The sequence below is a fragment of the Peromyscus eremicus genome, chromosome 3 (assembly GCF_949786415.1).
Source record: "Peromyscus eremicus chromosome 3, PerEre_H2_v1, whole genome shotgun sequence".
Taxonomy (NCBI): domain Eukaryota; kingdom Metazoa; phylum Chordata; class Mammalia; order Rodentia; family Cricetidae; genus Peromyscus; species Peromyscus eremicus.
Genome location: NC_081418.1, coordinates 45,101,725 through 45,118,179, shown reverse-complemented (window position 1 = coordinate 45,118,179; position 16,455 = coordinate 45,101,725). Strand labels below are relative to the sequence as shown.

The 16,455-nt window shown below is 37.1% G+C and overlaps 1 protein-coding gene across 1 annotated transcript in view; it reads right to left on the bottom strand.

Moving 5' to 3' along the window:
* The window catches only part of Exoc4 (exocyst complex component 4), a 755,612-nt gene that overhangs the window by 403,542 nt on the left and 335,615 nt on the right, over positions 1-16,455 (bottom strand). The window contains exon 10 of the mRNA XM_059257532.1: positions 10,958-11,054. Coding sequence (XP_059113515.1) covers positions 10,958-11,054 — 97 coding nt within the window. The remainder of the gene's footprint in view (positions 1-10,957; positions 11,055-16,455) is intronic.

The following is a 16,455-nucleotide window of genomic DNA, read 5'->3' as shown; positions in this document are numbered from 1 at the left end:
TTGTAGTCTGGGGAGTTGTCTGATTCTGTGCTTTATTCTCTCCTCCTACTCCATGCTCCTACACACTCATCTGCTAGTTTTGTTTCTTTGGCATAATCTCTGTATTTGACCTCAAGCATTTTGTTTTCTGAAGGATTTCCATTGCCATCACAAGATTCAATATCTAATTAATCTTCATATAACCTTGAGTTCAGTCATGACTATCAAAAACTCATCTGGCTTATACTATTTTAGTACAGGTTCTACTCTGGTTTCCTTTCCTATCTCCCAGGCAGACTTCCAATTTTGTATTTGATACAACCCAACTCTATTTTCATCACTATTCTGCCACCTTTCCAAATGTCATCAGTAATTACAGATGTCCCCACTTTCTCCTGATAAGAAGGTCAATTTCCAATTTGTGGGCAGATTATGGCATGAGAGGCCCAAAATAAGAAATGAGTTATGGATCTAGACTGAGAGGAGAGCATGAGAGTTCTGTGTAGAGTGGGAGTGCCAGGTGTGATGCTTTACACCAACAACTCAGACTAAGTGGGCAGGGAACATAAAGTCAGGACAAGCAGGCAGGCAGCATGAGCCCCTCACAGAGCTGACACAGGTGGGTTAAGAAAGGTCAGATCTGGCATAATGGTAGTAGTAGGGAAGCTAAGACACTAAAGCAATGCCAACAGGAAAATCCAAGACACAGAAGTAGAATCAGAAGAAATTTCTAACACTGAATACACGAGGAAGTAGGAACAAAAGTCTTCTAGGAACATTAACATGTTTATGTTAAATTAAATCTAATTTAACATAAAGATACTAAGTTTATTTTTTGCCTTTTTTTTTTTTTAATTTGGACACCAAGTGATAAGGGTCAAGGCTAGATATAAGTTAGAAAAGGATCTGCCTACACAATAATCAAAGTGTCTTTATGGCAAATACCTTGATAAAGGTCAGGAAATCCAGCAGTGATGGAAAGGTGGACTTCCTCACTATGGATTTACTTTTGTACTCAAACCACCACAATACTCTAATTAAGAAAGAAGTTCCAGAGCCAGGCAGTGGTGGTGCACGCCTTTAATCCCAACACTCAGGAGGCAGAGCAAGGCAGATCTCTGTGAGTTCAAGGCCAGCCTGATCTACAGAGAGAGATCCAGGACAGGAACCAAAACTACATGGAAAAACCCTGTCTTGAAAAAAGAAAAAAAGAAAAGAAAGAAGTTCTAAAAAGCTCCATGGACAGTGCTACACAAAAAGTTAAGTTCTACATAAATATTTGTGAGGTGGGGTGGAGTGGCAGGTGTTAAGAAGCAAGAAGTGAAAGAAACATAGCATATATACATTTTTATATATTTTTAATTTATTATAACAGATATATAAATATTTAAATGTCTTCAAATTCAGTTCATTGTAAAGTATAGTCAACTCCCACTCAAAGTCCGAGCTGACCCCTGAAAATCAACAAGTCAGCCAGGAGTGGCCACGCATGGCCTCTAACTACAGCACTTAGGAGGTAGAGAAAAGAAGATGCTCAGATTGAGGAAGCCATCGGCTATACAGGAGATCCAGTCTCAAAGAAAGATGGAGGGATGAAGGGATGGATGGAGGGAGGGAGGGAGGAAGGGAGGGGGTAATTTGTTTACTAATCAAATCATATGTAAAAGAAAATATAATAAACTAACACTGATATGGCAGAGGAAGTGGCAGCTCAGAGGAAGATATTGTGTTTTTATATTTAGAGAAATCAATCTCTCAATTTTCCTGAAAGAGTTGAAATAAGAAAAAAACAAAACTCACTCAGATGCATTTATGGGTATTAAGGAACATCTACCCTGTCCAGAAGGTTTCAGATTTCTAATTACATTCTGAAGAATAGGTACAGGACTGCTTTTCTTACACTTTTCATTACTATTCTTATTTCTATTTTTACATTTTAACATTTTCCTATCATACTTCACACAGACACACAAGGCAAAAGTAAATTTTAAAAGGTATCTTTGGTTTCCCAGATGGAAACACCCTGAGTATTCGTGGCACAACCAGAGAGCTTCAGTGGCTCACAGCAATGCCAGCTACACCAAAAGAGGCCACGAGGAACTATATAGCCCTGGCCGCTCTGAACTTGCTCTGTAGACCAGTCTGCCAGTCTGGCCTCGAACTCAGAGATCCGCCTGCCTCTGCCAGTACTGGGATTTAAAGGCGTGCTCCGCTAATGCCTACCTTCATCCCCACTTTACAATCTGTCCTAATTATTTGTAATTTTCATTTTTGTTTTGTGAAAAATAGCTTTCCAACTCCACACTATGGCCCAGAGCATGTACTTTATGGTAACCATTCACCTGAAGCTTGCCCTAGACTCCAGAGGGCCATACCTGAACCCTCATTTGTAATGCTCCCCTCTAAAGGGCTCCTGGCTAATCACACTTGCCAAGCTCCTCCCTTCCCCATTTGACTGAACTTATTTCCTCAAAACTATATTATATGCCCATATTTGCTTAAGAATATTGATTTAATATTATCAATTATCTTTCTTTGAAAAGGTTAATTCTTAGTTCTGAATGACAAGTAAATTAAAAATGAACAAATATTCAAATAACCATTCATGAAAATTTAAAAGTTGAAGTTACCAAAGAAGAGAATTAGTCTTATACAGAAGCCCTAATATCAAAGTTAGCAAAGTAGAAATAACTCAATCAATGGAGAGAGAAAGAAAGACAGGGAGACAGAAGAAAGTGAGACAGGGAGAGGAGAGAGGAGGGAGAGTGTATGGAGGGAGGGAGAGTGGAGGGAGAGTGGAGGGAGAAAGTGTGGAGGAAGAATGGAGGAGGAAGAAAGGAAGAGTAGAAAGAGGGAGTGTGGAGGGAGGGAGAGTGGAGGGAGGGAGAGTGGAGGAGGAAAAGAGAAGAGGAGGGAAAGAGAGAGAGTGCACACTGAAGGGAACAGGGAATAGGGAAAGCTTCCAAATTGAACAGAGAGAATACATAGCCTATACCTAAAGGAATATGTTATTAAAGAGGGAAATTATACTTTTCTTTAGGTATGCCTACATTATTTTGATCTTACATTTCATTATCAACTTATATTCCAAAATCAGATGTAAATAGGCCTGTAGCTGGATATAAACATACTTCATTGATGCTGAGTAGGCATATTTTGGCTAATACACTCCAAAAGACAAATGCATGTTCTGAATACATAAAGAGCAGTACACAAACTATGTAAATTTCTGCACTGAAAAGTTTTACTGCTGACTTTTATATTTACACTATCAGTAATGTTAATGGAGAGTGACAGAATTAATAAATATAAAATCTCAGCATATAATTTAGAAATCACAGCAGCACAGTTTGGATAATTTTAGTGCAGTGTGTTGTTGTGTTTTAGTCTTTACAGTGGTAGAAAGACAGAGTCACTGCAAGAATGAATTCACTACATGAATAAGTTGCTATGATAAAACAAAACAGGAAAACAGCAAACAGAAACAGAAGAAACAGAGTGAGGTAAGGAGGGAGTAAAGCTAACTAAACTACAGAGAAGACAGGGGTGATCTCTAGTAACACTTCCAGATCTAGAAAGAACCCCACTGTCCAATGTGAAGAAAAAGTCAAGCTAAAAAGGATGCAGAAGACATTAGGATTTCCAGTCCTGCCAATGGCAATCAGTAGTGCTGATATGTTTGATTAAAAACAACCAAGCAACCAACCAAACAACAAAAAAATCCCTGAAATCCCAAATGAACATTCTGAAAGGAATACATCAATTCAGATCTCAGAAGCAGCACATCTGTCAGAACTAGACTAACAGAACCAAAGAATGTGCACCTACCACTTGAGCATACAGTTAACTCTTCTTCAAGTCAGCTGCTGGTTATGCATCTCCAGGGTAGATACTGCCTCCCAAGGGAATCTTTCCTTTTTCTACTGACTTTTCATTAGAAAACCATCACTAATTAGCATCAAGTCTCATTACATATACCCACGTTTCTAACATTTCTAATCTTTCCAGTTGATTTTTAAATTTCCTTTTATTTTTCATAGAATTATCTGTACTTTTCATGTAAATAGATTACCAAATGACTTCTTTCAACATTGTTGAAGGGTGTACATAGAAGTGGTTTGACTCCCTGACTGACTTCCATTTCACTCAGGTACAGGGTGTTGCATCCAATGTGTAGCATGTATCACATAACATGGTAGAAGAGATAAAGGTTAAGAGAAGATGAGAATACAAAACGTGATTTCACGGGGCAGTGGTGGCGTATGCCTTTAGTTCCAGCACTTGGGAGGCAGAGGGAAGAGGAGTTCTGTGAGTTTGAAGGCAGCCTGGCCCACAAAATGAGTTCCAGGACAGCTAGAGCTGTTACAAAGAGAAACCCTGTCTCGAAAAAACAAAAACAAACAAACAAACAAAAACAACAAAAAGCAAACAAACAAAAAACATGATTTAATTTCCAAATGTTTGATGAAAGATTAAAAGCAGTTAATATTTGTAATGTAAAGTTGAAAGCATGTACTCATATGTGGGTTTTAGAATCTACATAAACCAATGCTCAGTGTACCTTAGGCTTCATAGGTCATATAGTCTGTAAATTATTTTCATTAATTCAGAAAAAAACAGTTCTATTTCTTAGGAATGCAACACAGTAGCCATATCGCCCCCCCCATTTATGAATAGCATATGACTCACAGTATCATCACCAGTACCTTTGAAATTGTGCACCTAAGCTTTAGCAAGAACAAGCATGTTGGGGCTGGAGAGATGGTTCACCAGTAAAGAGCACTGGCTTCTCTTCTAGAAGACCTGGGTTCAATTCCAAGCACCCATTATAGCAGCTCACAATTGTCTGTAACTCTAGTTCCAGGGATCCAACACTCTCACACAGACATAAACATGCAAGCAAAACATCACAAAATAGAAAATAATTTAAAAAATCACTTAAAATAAAAGAACAAGCATGTTTCTGTATAAACGTATCACATACATGTGGATGCTTGGTATAACACTACCAAATATCACTGTAAATATCAAACTGTCTTAGTGGAAACAACTTTTCTACACTTCTCAAAGATAAAAGCATTTGTTGTGGAATATTACTTTAACTACGTACAGATATGTTTCATTTCGTTTATGCTGCATTTGTTTAATTATGTAAAGATGAGTTGCATTTGTCTCACCTGACCTGCCTAAGGCACCTGACTGGTCTAATAAAAAGCTGAACAACCAATAGCTAGGCAGAGGAGGGATAGGTGGGCCTGGTGGGCAGAGAGAATAAGTAGAAGGAGGAATCTAGGCTTGGAAGAATGAGAGGGAAGAGAACAAAGGAGAAAGAGAGGGAGATGCCTCAGGGCTAGCCAGACAGGCAGCCGCCAGACAGACACAAGGTAGGACATACAGAATGAAAGAAAGGTAAAAAGCTCCGAGGCAAAACGTAGATGAATAGAAACAGGTTAAAATAGGTTATAAGGGCTAGGAGGACAAGCCTAAGCTAAGATCAAGCATTCATAACTAATAATATTCTCCATATCATGATTTGGAAGATAGGTGGTGGCTCAAAAGAAAACCTGCTACAAACATTGGCAAAAAATATAGAATGTTTATTCTAAATATTCAAACTACATCTTCCTTTCAAAGCAAACCATATGAACACACAGATACCTACATAACCGCTATTAAGAAATGAAGGCGTTATTCCACACTTTTGAATATAAGGGGGAAATCCAACAGAAACGGGGAAAGAAGTTAAATAAGACTTTAAAGCAAGGTTTCTATTAGAAAGGTTTTATAATCTTGGAAATATTTTCAAAACAGACCCATTGTGCTAGACTAGGTTTAGGCTAGCATGTAATTTGCCAAAGAATTCATTCTTCTGTAGTTATTCTCTAAACTTAGAAAGATTAGCATACAAATCTACTACAAAACCTAAAACAAACCAGGACTTTTGTAATGAAGCCTGCCAGACCATTCACTGCTTCAGAGGAAAAAAAGACTTTATAAGTATATTTGAAAGTACATTGTATCAGAAACTACACACAGGATGAATCCTTTGTGACATTCTGATTTTCCAAACAACATAGCATTTGCCAAACAACACTGGAGAATATAATAAAAATGAGCTACATCAAATTACATATTCTACTTCTAGATATATCATTGTTAGGAGGGATATATCATTTTCGATGTAATAATAATCTACACTAACTACACTAAGTTATACTAACCTAGTCCTTAGAAAGAGTTCTTCTGTACTTCAAATCAAGTAAGAAGCCTAATATAATAATTTTTCCTGAATGCCAGCATTATCAGGCTTTCTCTATACTTTCCAAGCTTTTGGGAATTACAAAGGTAGTTCCTATATTTTATCAGTCTAAATGTATTGCCCTCTTTATTGAAGCAAAAGGAAACCATTTATATTCTACTACTTTGAGTATACGCTTCCAATTCACATGCTCCAACAGGAACCATTGGGGAATACACCCAGCCTCAGCAAGCCCATGGTGGTTCTTGGAACATAGTTACCTTTCCCTTTTCATTTGCATTTCTGCTGGCCAGGGATTCTTCCCTCAAATATTCAGGCTGCTCCTCTTACTGCATCCTCAGGTCTGATTAAGAGACATGCTCTCAAAAGACCTTCCTAACTCAGACTCTCTACAAAACACCCAGCAACAGAAATAACACATTGTAAAATTCACTTGTTTCAACTTTTAATTTTTGAAGGATAAGGCCTTTGCATTCCTGAAATATAAAGGCATTGCCCAGTAACAGTCATAAAAATTAAAATGCAGAAATCAACATGCAAACTAATCAACTCTTTGTGAACATACAAAGAAAATTAAAACTCACTGTAATTTGGCCAATAGAAAATTTGTTTCAATATGCGGTTTCTCATTTAGATCAACATGCAAAAAAATTGATTAAACAACCTCTTCTTGTTACAAGCTTTTGTTAGGGCTTCAATTGCTTACAATTTCTTGGTAGGCTAAGAGTAAAGCAAGCAAGATGATTCTATCCCTCATCTTTTCAAGATACAAGATTGACCAAAAGTAAAAAGTAAGGAAAAATATTAAACAAATATAAAAGCACCAGCCGAGCCAATGTGGTGAACAACTGGAAGGCAGCACATTTGCCTCCAACATCCTTGTGATTTCCAAGTGATACAGCTGCCGTGGTTATGAGGAGAGTACAAAAATAAGACGACAAGGTTACCAGAATGGAAGACCTTGTAGAATCATTTTATGAGAGGAAAGCACAAATGACTTCTAGGAATACATCAAACAAAATAACTGGAATCAACTCTGCAGCACTCTCAGAAGGGCAGTTCCATTTCCAATACAGAAACCCCTCTAGGCACTGAAGAACACACTGCCAGAGGAAGCAAAGTGACGAAAGTACTTTCTTCATAAATGAAGTGTACAAAGCTACATGCAAAGTTTCCAGAAGACAGAGCGCCATTGATGCTGGGGGGCGGGGGGGCGTAGAGGAAAATCTGTCTCCCAGTGAGGAAAATATTTAAGCTCAGTAAAAGATACAAGGAAGCTTACACAGTCTATTAGTTGCTATCTCATAATCATGAGATAAATGTCATTGTGAGGAAAGTTACTTCTGCATCTCATAATCACAATCTAACTGATAAACAAAACCAAAAAGTTTGAGATGAGTTAGGAATATGAGTCACTTGATCTAAGTAGAAAGTTCCCAGAATAGCAGGAGGAAGACAGTGACTAAAAAGAGGATATGTGATTATAAGAATTGCCACACTGGTTCAAGAGAAACATTGCATACACATGTTCCCTGACAGATTTAAAAGATTCCACGGATTCACATCCTTGCCAACAGCTGCTGTGCCCAGACCTGCTGACTTCTGTCTCCTACCAAGCGGGTTACCAAGCAAGCATCTCGTAGACAAGAATGTGACCTGATCTTGTTCTCTTAAGCCTTACATAGAGGCAGAGTCCGGTAAATAATCGGTGACAAAAGCTAAAAAAGGAGTCCAGACATGAGCCAAGATATCCTGGTACGGTTTTCATCTTAAATTCCAAGTCTCCTACTCCTGCTGACATCTTTCCACTCTTCTAATCTGCCTGTCTCACTCTGAAATACTGTCTTTTCAATAAGATCGTATGTTTGAAGAGTCTATTAATAGTGATATAAATAACATAATAAATAATAGTCTATTAATATAACTACTAGTAAAGAGTTAACTCATGATGAAAATCAATGAGTGAAAATAAACTATATATATATATGTTAATTCTAATTAAAAAATTTAATTTATAAACTTAAGAAGAAATAATGGACACAGAAAATATTGGAAAATAGTAACTAAAATTAAAAAGTAAAAATTACTAAAGGGCTCAGCCATTTGAAGTTCTGTAAGTCCATTATTATATTTTCACTGAAACTTAACAGTGCATTTAAGGAGTAAGGTTTGAATTTGTGCCAAGGGCTAATGTAAAGCCTGTAATTGTCACATGCTTACCAAAGAATTAATTCACCTTGCAAGCCACATAATGTTCTTTTTACTTACATTAAGAGATACACAAAGAAATAACTAATGGGGGCTGGAGAGATGGCTCAGAGGTTAAGAGCACTGCTTGTTCTTCCAAAGGTCCTGAGTTCAATTCCCAGCAACCACATGGTGGCTCACAACCATCTGTAATGAGATCTGGTGCCCTCTTCTGGCCTGCAGGGATATGTGCAGGCAGAACACTGTATACATAATAAATAAATAAAAAAAAAAAAAAAAATAAAAAAATAAAAAAAAAAAGAAATAACTAATGGTGAATTATATCATGTGACAAACCTTCAGTTCCTGCCAACAATAACAAAACTTAGAATTAAAATACAAATGGAATGGGTAAGAAAAGCCATAAAACAGCTCTTTAGAAAGCACTAGAAAGCTATTACAATCTGTTAAGTTCTACCCTCCACAGGCATCCTTCCATGCTCAAAATAAATGTATATACAAGGACTCAATTCACCCACATTATGGTACAATTAAGCAGCAAAGTACAGTGTTAAACTGGGTTTAGAAGAGGCCAGTAAAGATTCAGATATGTTCCTGCTTCCTTAGCAATTAACAACACTAATTAAAAATCAATTGTAATTGCAGAACATGTATTAAACAAATTACCAAAGTCCTGGTATATATGGACAATATTGTTAAATACAGAAGTTTTACATTGTAATTTACCTATTATATGTAACATATATAATATATATTAACCAATTAAATAGTCTTATTTGTCTTAACCCCATGATTCTTAAGTGAATTTACTCTCACCAAGAGTTTTAGAGGCTTAAAGTATTATTCTGAGATACACCTCATAATGAATTCAAAAGTTTCTGTTACTTTACATACAAATACAGTGAGTATATAAAGGTTCTTCACAGAGAAAAGCAATATTATATAAATCCAAAGTTCTTTCTCTAAACTGTGGTAAACATAAGATTAAATTTCCCTTATTAAGCATTTTAAGTTTACTGTAAAATAATGTTAGCTATTATATGAGCATTACCTGAAAGGTCAATTAAAACAGCCATTATGGAAAAGAGTGTGAAGGTTCCCCCAAAATTAAGAACAGAACTATTGTATGATCTAGCAATTCCCATGCTAGGTATATATCCCCCCAAAAAAGTGGAAACAACCAGAGTACCCTTCAGCTGACGACTGGATAAAAGAAATGTGATATATATGCACAATGGAATACTATTCAATTCTGTCATTTGTGACATAAGGGTCAAAGGGCATGATCTCATTCTTGTGGAAGTTAAGAGTGGAATGTTGGTTCGCAGAGGATAGGGTGACTAGGGGAAGCGGGATGGGCAAAAGCTGAGCAATGAGTAGCCACTTGAGATGAGGTATGAAAACAAAGAACTGGTATGCAGCTGTGCAGCAGGAGGGCTGCAGACAATAATGCACATTTCAAAAAAGATTTTGAAGTTTTGCCCCAAAAGTGATAAATGTCTAAGATATTTAACACAGTAGTGTAAGATTCTTGTATGTATGAAAACATCATGTTACCTGTTAATATGTACAATGTTTATTCTTTATGCATTTTCAAAATTAATTTAATGAACCACAGTATTAAATACAGCATCTTAGCCTTCCATAATTTTATAAACAGATTGAACTCTGTCATGCACATAGATATCTAGAAATCATTAATTTGTAATGACTGAGCAATTGTCCCTTTAACTCTGGCAGGAAAGTACCTGTTTAAAAGCACTTAGGACTTAGAATATTTTTTGGGGAAAGCATCCTGAAATTTTCTTTGCTACAATATAGTATAATCGAGAAGTGAACAATGTAACAGATTTTATTCTGCTCACCATCAAATTATCTTCCAAGAAAAAAAGCCATATATTTTATCCTTAATATCTTTCAGGTTTCTGTAAATCACATCTGTTCAGGGACTTGGTAATTCTCAAAAGATAATGAAGGAGTAATTAGTGTAAATGAGTAAGAGAGACCATGGGTCAGTAATCTGTGTTTCTTATGAAGAACTAGAGAGAAAAAACACAGGCTTGCTGGCCGGGAGTTACATTGCAACACTTCATCTCTGTGATGGCAGAGTAAGGCTACACATGGCCACACGAGCACAACTATGGTCAACAAATGTGTGTTTATGAAAACAGATGGCAGGCTAGATGGCCCCAGCAGGCCTGGACTTGCCAACCACTGAGACAGATCCAAAAACAGAGGAGGAGGAGGGAAGAAGATGGGCAGGACTAGAGAAGGAAGTAAAGAAAATCAAATTCAAGTGTCTGTGAGCTATTACTCCTGAGAACAGGGAGCGGCTTGACTGACATTATCTGTTCTATTGACTAACTTTCACTGTGAAACCTGTGAAAATGAAACAAGTTTCTTTTTTCTAATGATCTGACTCAATGCTGGCTGAACTACTGGCACTAAGCACATCAGCATAAATAATGAGAATATTGATCATGGGTAAGTACATCATAGGGGATGACTTACCTCAGTAATGGATGGAATATGACAGTAATATTTCTGGCTCCAGGTTTACAGACAAATTTGGTTCCTCCACCTTCAATTAAGTTGTCGTCAGGACCCCCTTCCAGGAAAAATGAAAATCGAGACTTAGCTAGTTGGAAGTTTTACAGATAAGCAAACCAAGATAAGCACTGCATGAGTATTGTATTGTCAAAAGGACTACCTTTTAAGTTACCCACAGTATTTACAGCTATTGCAAATGACATGATCCAATCTTTCTCTTTAACAATCTATGGCATAATTACCCAGAAAAGAAGAAAAGGGAAGTCCAGGAAGAGTCAATGACACATGGAAAGTAATGGTTCAAGGTTACAGTGCAGTTAAGGCTAAAGCATTTCTCTCTAGTCAACAGTGTCTTCTTTGAACAGTAGAGCATACAGAGAAAGAAGAAGTTACATTTAAAGCATCCCAGATTGTAAAACGTATTTAATCCTATTCGCCATAATTGTCACCAAGACAAAAACCTCATGAATTAAAAGGCACACTACTATTTTATGTAATACTAGGAGAAATAATTCTAGTTATTAAAATATGTAATTTATTAAGATCTTTATTATATCATAGTAGAAAGCTTACTTGGCTATTTAAATAGATAGTCCATAAATATCTTGAGTACATTTAATATAAACAAACATAAAAAAAGTAAACTTGGGGCAAAAAAAAATTAGCTTAGTGGTTAAAAGCACTGGGTGCTGCTCCTTCTAGAGGACCTGGATTCAATTCCCAGCCCCCACATGGTAGCTCAAAACCATTTGCTTCTCCAGTTCCAGAGGATCCAATGTTCTCTTCTGGTCATCTAGGGCACCATACACACAAGTAGCCCACAAAAATATGTGCAGGTAACACTCCTATGCATAAAATTTAAAAAAATTAAAAAGAAACTCATCAAGACCTTCTTAAAACTATATAATATATACTCAGCATCCTTTGGAATAACTGATTCAGAGCTGGCAGCATCCATATTTTCCAGTAAGTGCCATCCTATATTACCGAGAATGAAACTGTCTTAAAGAGTGTACCACAATGTACACAGGATTTTATTTCAAGCTGCTGATACATGCTTTGTAAAGTGTAAAATTGCTGCTTTCTCAATGGTATCACAAGTCTTAAAGCAGGATTTGCAATGGTAACCAGGACTTATATTCTTTCCTGAAATGGTTCTTAGTAGGTAATTAGATGAAACATCACAGGGTCAAAGTGCAAAAAGTAATTGCCAAGCTCACACATTCTGAGGCAGTAACAATTTACATCACTATTTTGCCAAGATTTAGTTGCAGAGAGTTTAGAATATACAAAGCTGCATATAACTTCAGAAGTTGGAAGAAATGCTTCCACTAGCACTACCACCCTGCCCCCATGGGTGTTTTTTTTGGTTTTGTTTTGTTTTTTTAATGATTCAATCGCTATATTCCCTAGCTTCTCTCCACTTTTACATACTCCAAGATGAGTAAATTCTTTTGATTAGCAAAAATTAAGGGAAAAAAGGGGGTCATGAATATACTGGAAAGCCACAGTATTCCATTTGAAAAACCATGTCTACAGATGGTAAATGTAGTTTGGTTTATGTTGGTAAGGCTGTGGATATAACTCAAGGGTAGAATAATTACAGAACACATGTAAGACCCTTGTTTCAATACAATGAGGGAGGAAAGTCTGCCTATAAAGGACCTGGCTATCAAAAAAGAAGTGAGGGGAAGGCCAAAAAAGAAGTAAAGTGGTCTAATACCTTCTATTAAATGGGTAAACAAATCTATCTCCCATATTCAGCTAGCAAGTCCACCTAAGCTAGGTTATGTCCTTCAGTGTCATTATTTTTAGTGTATAATTGGTACTCTACTTTTCATTTACTTCATGTTAGTCCTCAACAGTTTCAGAATTCTGGCACAAAAACCATACTATTTGGTGGGTTTCTTCAAAACCCAAGCAACCTACATATACATATTTTCTCTCTCTAAACATTTCCTTATGGTTAGAATTCTTTGCATGATTATCAGACACAAGCAAGGCTGACTCTGGTTTATTATCCATCTTTGTGGTCTCCAAGGCATCTAGGAGATGAATAAAACCAAGGGAAGCTTCAGCAAATGACATCCAGGATCATCAGCACTTCCCAGAGGCATTTAGACAGATACTGTTTGGATCAGTGGTTTCCATCAAACCATCAAAGCACAGATCTAAATTTCTAACAAAAATACAATGGCATATGCAGCTCTTCCTTTAAATTAATGGCCTACTTCACATTCTCAAAATCTGCAGCCCAACACAATGATATGAACCAGGATTATTGATGTCTTGCTAATTTTTGCAACTTAAATGAAAGTATTAAGACTAACACAAGGCCTAGGGGTATAGTTCAGCTGTATTTAATGTGCTCTGTATGAGCAAGGTCCTAGGTTTAATGTATATACAATACCAAAGAAGAAAATGAGGTAAGTAGCTAGGGCCTGGAACAGACTAACAGAAATACTACTCCTTTAACAAACCTCTACCTCAAAAGATCATATCGAACATTTACAAACAGAGAAAATAAACTCAGAATAGCTTTATCTTCTTCCTCAACAATATACCTTTCAAGACCACAAAACCTAATCAGAACAGAATCACCAAGGAGATGAGTACAGGGAAAATAAGGTTATATTCTGCACTCCAGGAACAGCATACACAAAACAAAACAAAAACTTTATATGAGATGGATACAAAAATAACACACAATTCTACTCATTATAATAGAAATGAGTAGGTGTCTTTAATGACTTCTAAAAAGATCAAGTGTTATGATTTTAAGGGCTCCATAATTAAATTTAAACTGGAACAACCAAGGCAGTCAACTAGTTCTTGATATACACTGTGTACACTGTATGGATGCTGGGCCTGTGTGTCTTGGGCATACTGGGCTCAGTTTTGGAGGGGCATTTCTTTTACCAATCCTTTAAAGTCCAATGTCAAGCCTAAAATAGTCAATCCTGTTTCCCAAAAAACAACTGTCTCCATAAAAAACAACTCAGACAAACCTTAACATATGTCATTTTTATTATCATTACATGACTTCATTAAAGTTTATATAACTTGGCTCAGAGGTTAAGAGCATTGGCTGCTCTTCCAGAGGTGCTAAGTACAATCCCCAGCAACCACATGGTGGCTCACAACCATGTATAATGAGATCTTGTGCTCTCTTCTGGCCTGCAGGCATATATGTGATCAGAACACTGTATATATAATAAATAAATAAATCTTTTTAAAAAGTTTATATAATTTATCCCTTTGTAAAGAAGTTAAGCAAGCATGCATCTGCTGCATGAATGGAAAAAGAAATGGAGACCTAAGTGGACAAAATAATATTAAAATTAGGTAAGAAAGTACATTTGAAAATATATTGTCAAATGTCAAAGCCTAGCAAAAGTGAATAACTTGCTCTGTCCTCCTAAAGCCTTACAGGTAGTAGGAATACCTCATAAATGTGTGTTTATGGCAAGGGATAGAATCAGCATAAAAAAGAAACAAATACCAACTATGAAGACAGGAGCCACTAGAATGTCAGTGGGAGAGATGAGGCTGTGGCAATGAAAGGAGGAAGGCAGGGTATGATTCCAAACTTAGCCACATTCCCACTGCTCAAAACTCCTGGGAGCTGAGGAAAAGGATGGATTCATGTGCTACTGTTAAGTAAGAGTGAAAAAGACTGCTCTGTCTACTTTAACCCTCAGCCAAAATTCTACCTCCAGGAACCTTGTGCATTCTTTCAGATCCATGCCTATGTGACCCTCATTGCATCTGATACGGTTTCCTCTTTATAAAGCAGATGTCTAAATCTAGGTTACTAAATGCTATGTGATCCCCAAACACCATGTGTGGGACTCTTACCCTCCAATTCAGCAGTACTGAGATCGGATACTTGTCATGAGGATGACCATGCATGGATTCAAACAAACATCCCAGGACACAGATGACTATAGACATTTGAGTCCCTTTTCTCTCTCACCCTTCCTCTGTTTTTTATCATGGTATGAGATATGCAAAAAAAAGTCACTTGATGCCCCTTAATTTCACCTTCCAATGCTCTAGATCTATACACCATTGAATTTCTGTTCATTATAGACAACTCAGTCTGTGATATTCTGTTTTAATAGCACAAAATTGGCAAAGGTATTGAATTACCATTTTAAAAAGAAAAAAGAAGCAGCATCCTAAAGAACTATTTTTGGAAAATAAAGCTATCAGAACCAAAAGCAAGGCCCTGACCAAAGATCACAAAGTCTGAGAGTGCCTACCATCAAAATGGACTGTAAATGGACTCTTGGCATTTCAGTATTCTGGGTGAGAAACAGAACTCACCTCTCCTCACATGCCCTCCCATTCAGCCAAGTAGCCTGGGAACTGCTGTCAAGACCATTAAGGAGCAAGCTACTCCAATTCTGAGACATACACTGACCAGGCAGGGACAACTGTCACCTTCATTCATTATGCTTGCAGTCTAATCTCAGCTGGGAAGGCCAGCTGATGGGCACCAGAGAAAATGTTGAATGATGATGGATGGTTGGAATGAAAAAGAAATTGACAGTGGGATTACAAGTAAGCTGTAGGGCACAAGAAGATGGAAGAACGCCCCACTCATATTTCCTACTTTTTGCAAAGAGGAGAATGGTTTGACAAGCTCTCTCCAGACGACTAGAAACAAACCCAAGGCCACCTTACAACTTTATTTTGACAGCATTTTAGCACTCACAGACTAGTCCCTACCTTTAGAATTCATTTGGAGAAATTAGCTGCTAATATACCTATTCCTTGACTCTTTCCAACTAAGATTCATTGTCACTGATAATGAATATAGTCATCTTAATGACTATGGCAGAAAGAGAAAACAAATGCTTCAGGAAAAATGAAAACCAATATTCCTACTGAAATGAACATGGTAAGATAGGAAGAATCGGCCGGGCGGTGGTGGCGCACGCCTTTAATCCTAGCACTCGGGAGGCAGAGGCAGGTGGATCTCTGCGAGTTCGAGGCCAGCCTGGGCTACCAAGTGAGTCCCAGGAAAGGCGCAAAGCTACACAGGGAAACCCTGTCTCGAAAAACAAAACAAAACAAAACAAAAACAAAAACAAAAACAAAAACAAAAAAAGATGGGAAGAATCAGTAACTCTATAATCAGATCACATATCTTATTTATTATGAGTGTAAGTATGATAAGTTAATTAAAATAATCTGAGCTTAAACTAGACCACTTATAAAAATAGGAATTATGCTCAATTCCTTCAAACATAATGTGCTAATTGTCTAAATGAGAAATTATACACAAGGGCATTCAGCACAGTGCTTGATACCCATTACACACATCCCAGTGATGTAGCCCAATTTTCCTTTTGGGGCTATCAATAGGTAAGGGCGTGTGTGTGTGTGTGTGTCTGTGTGTGTGTCTGTATGTCCGTCTGTCTGTGTGAATCTGTGTGTGAGAGAGAGAAAGA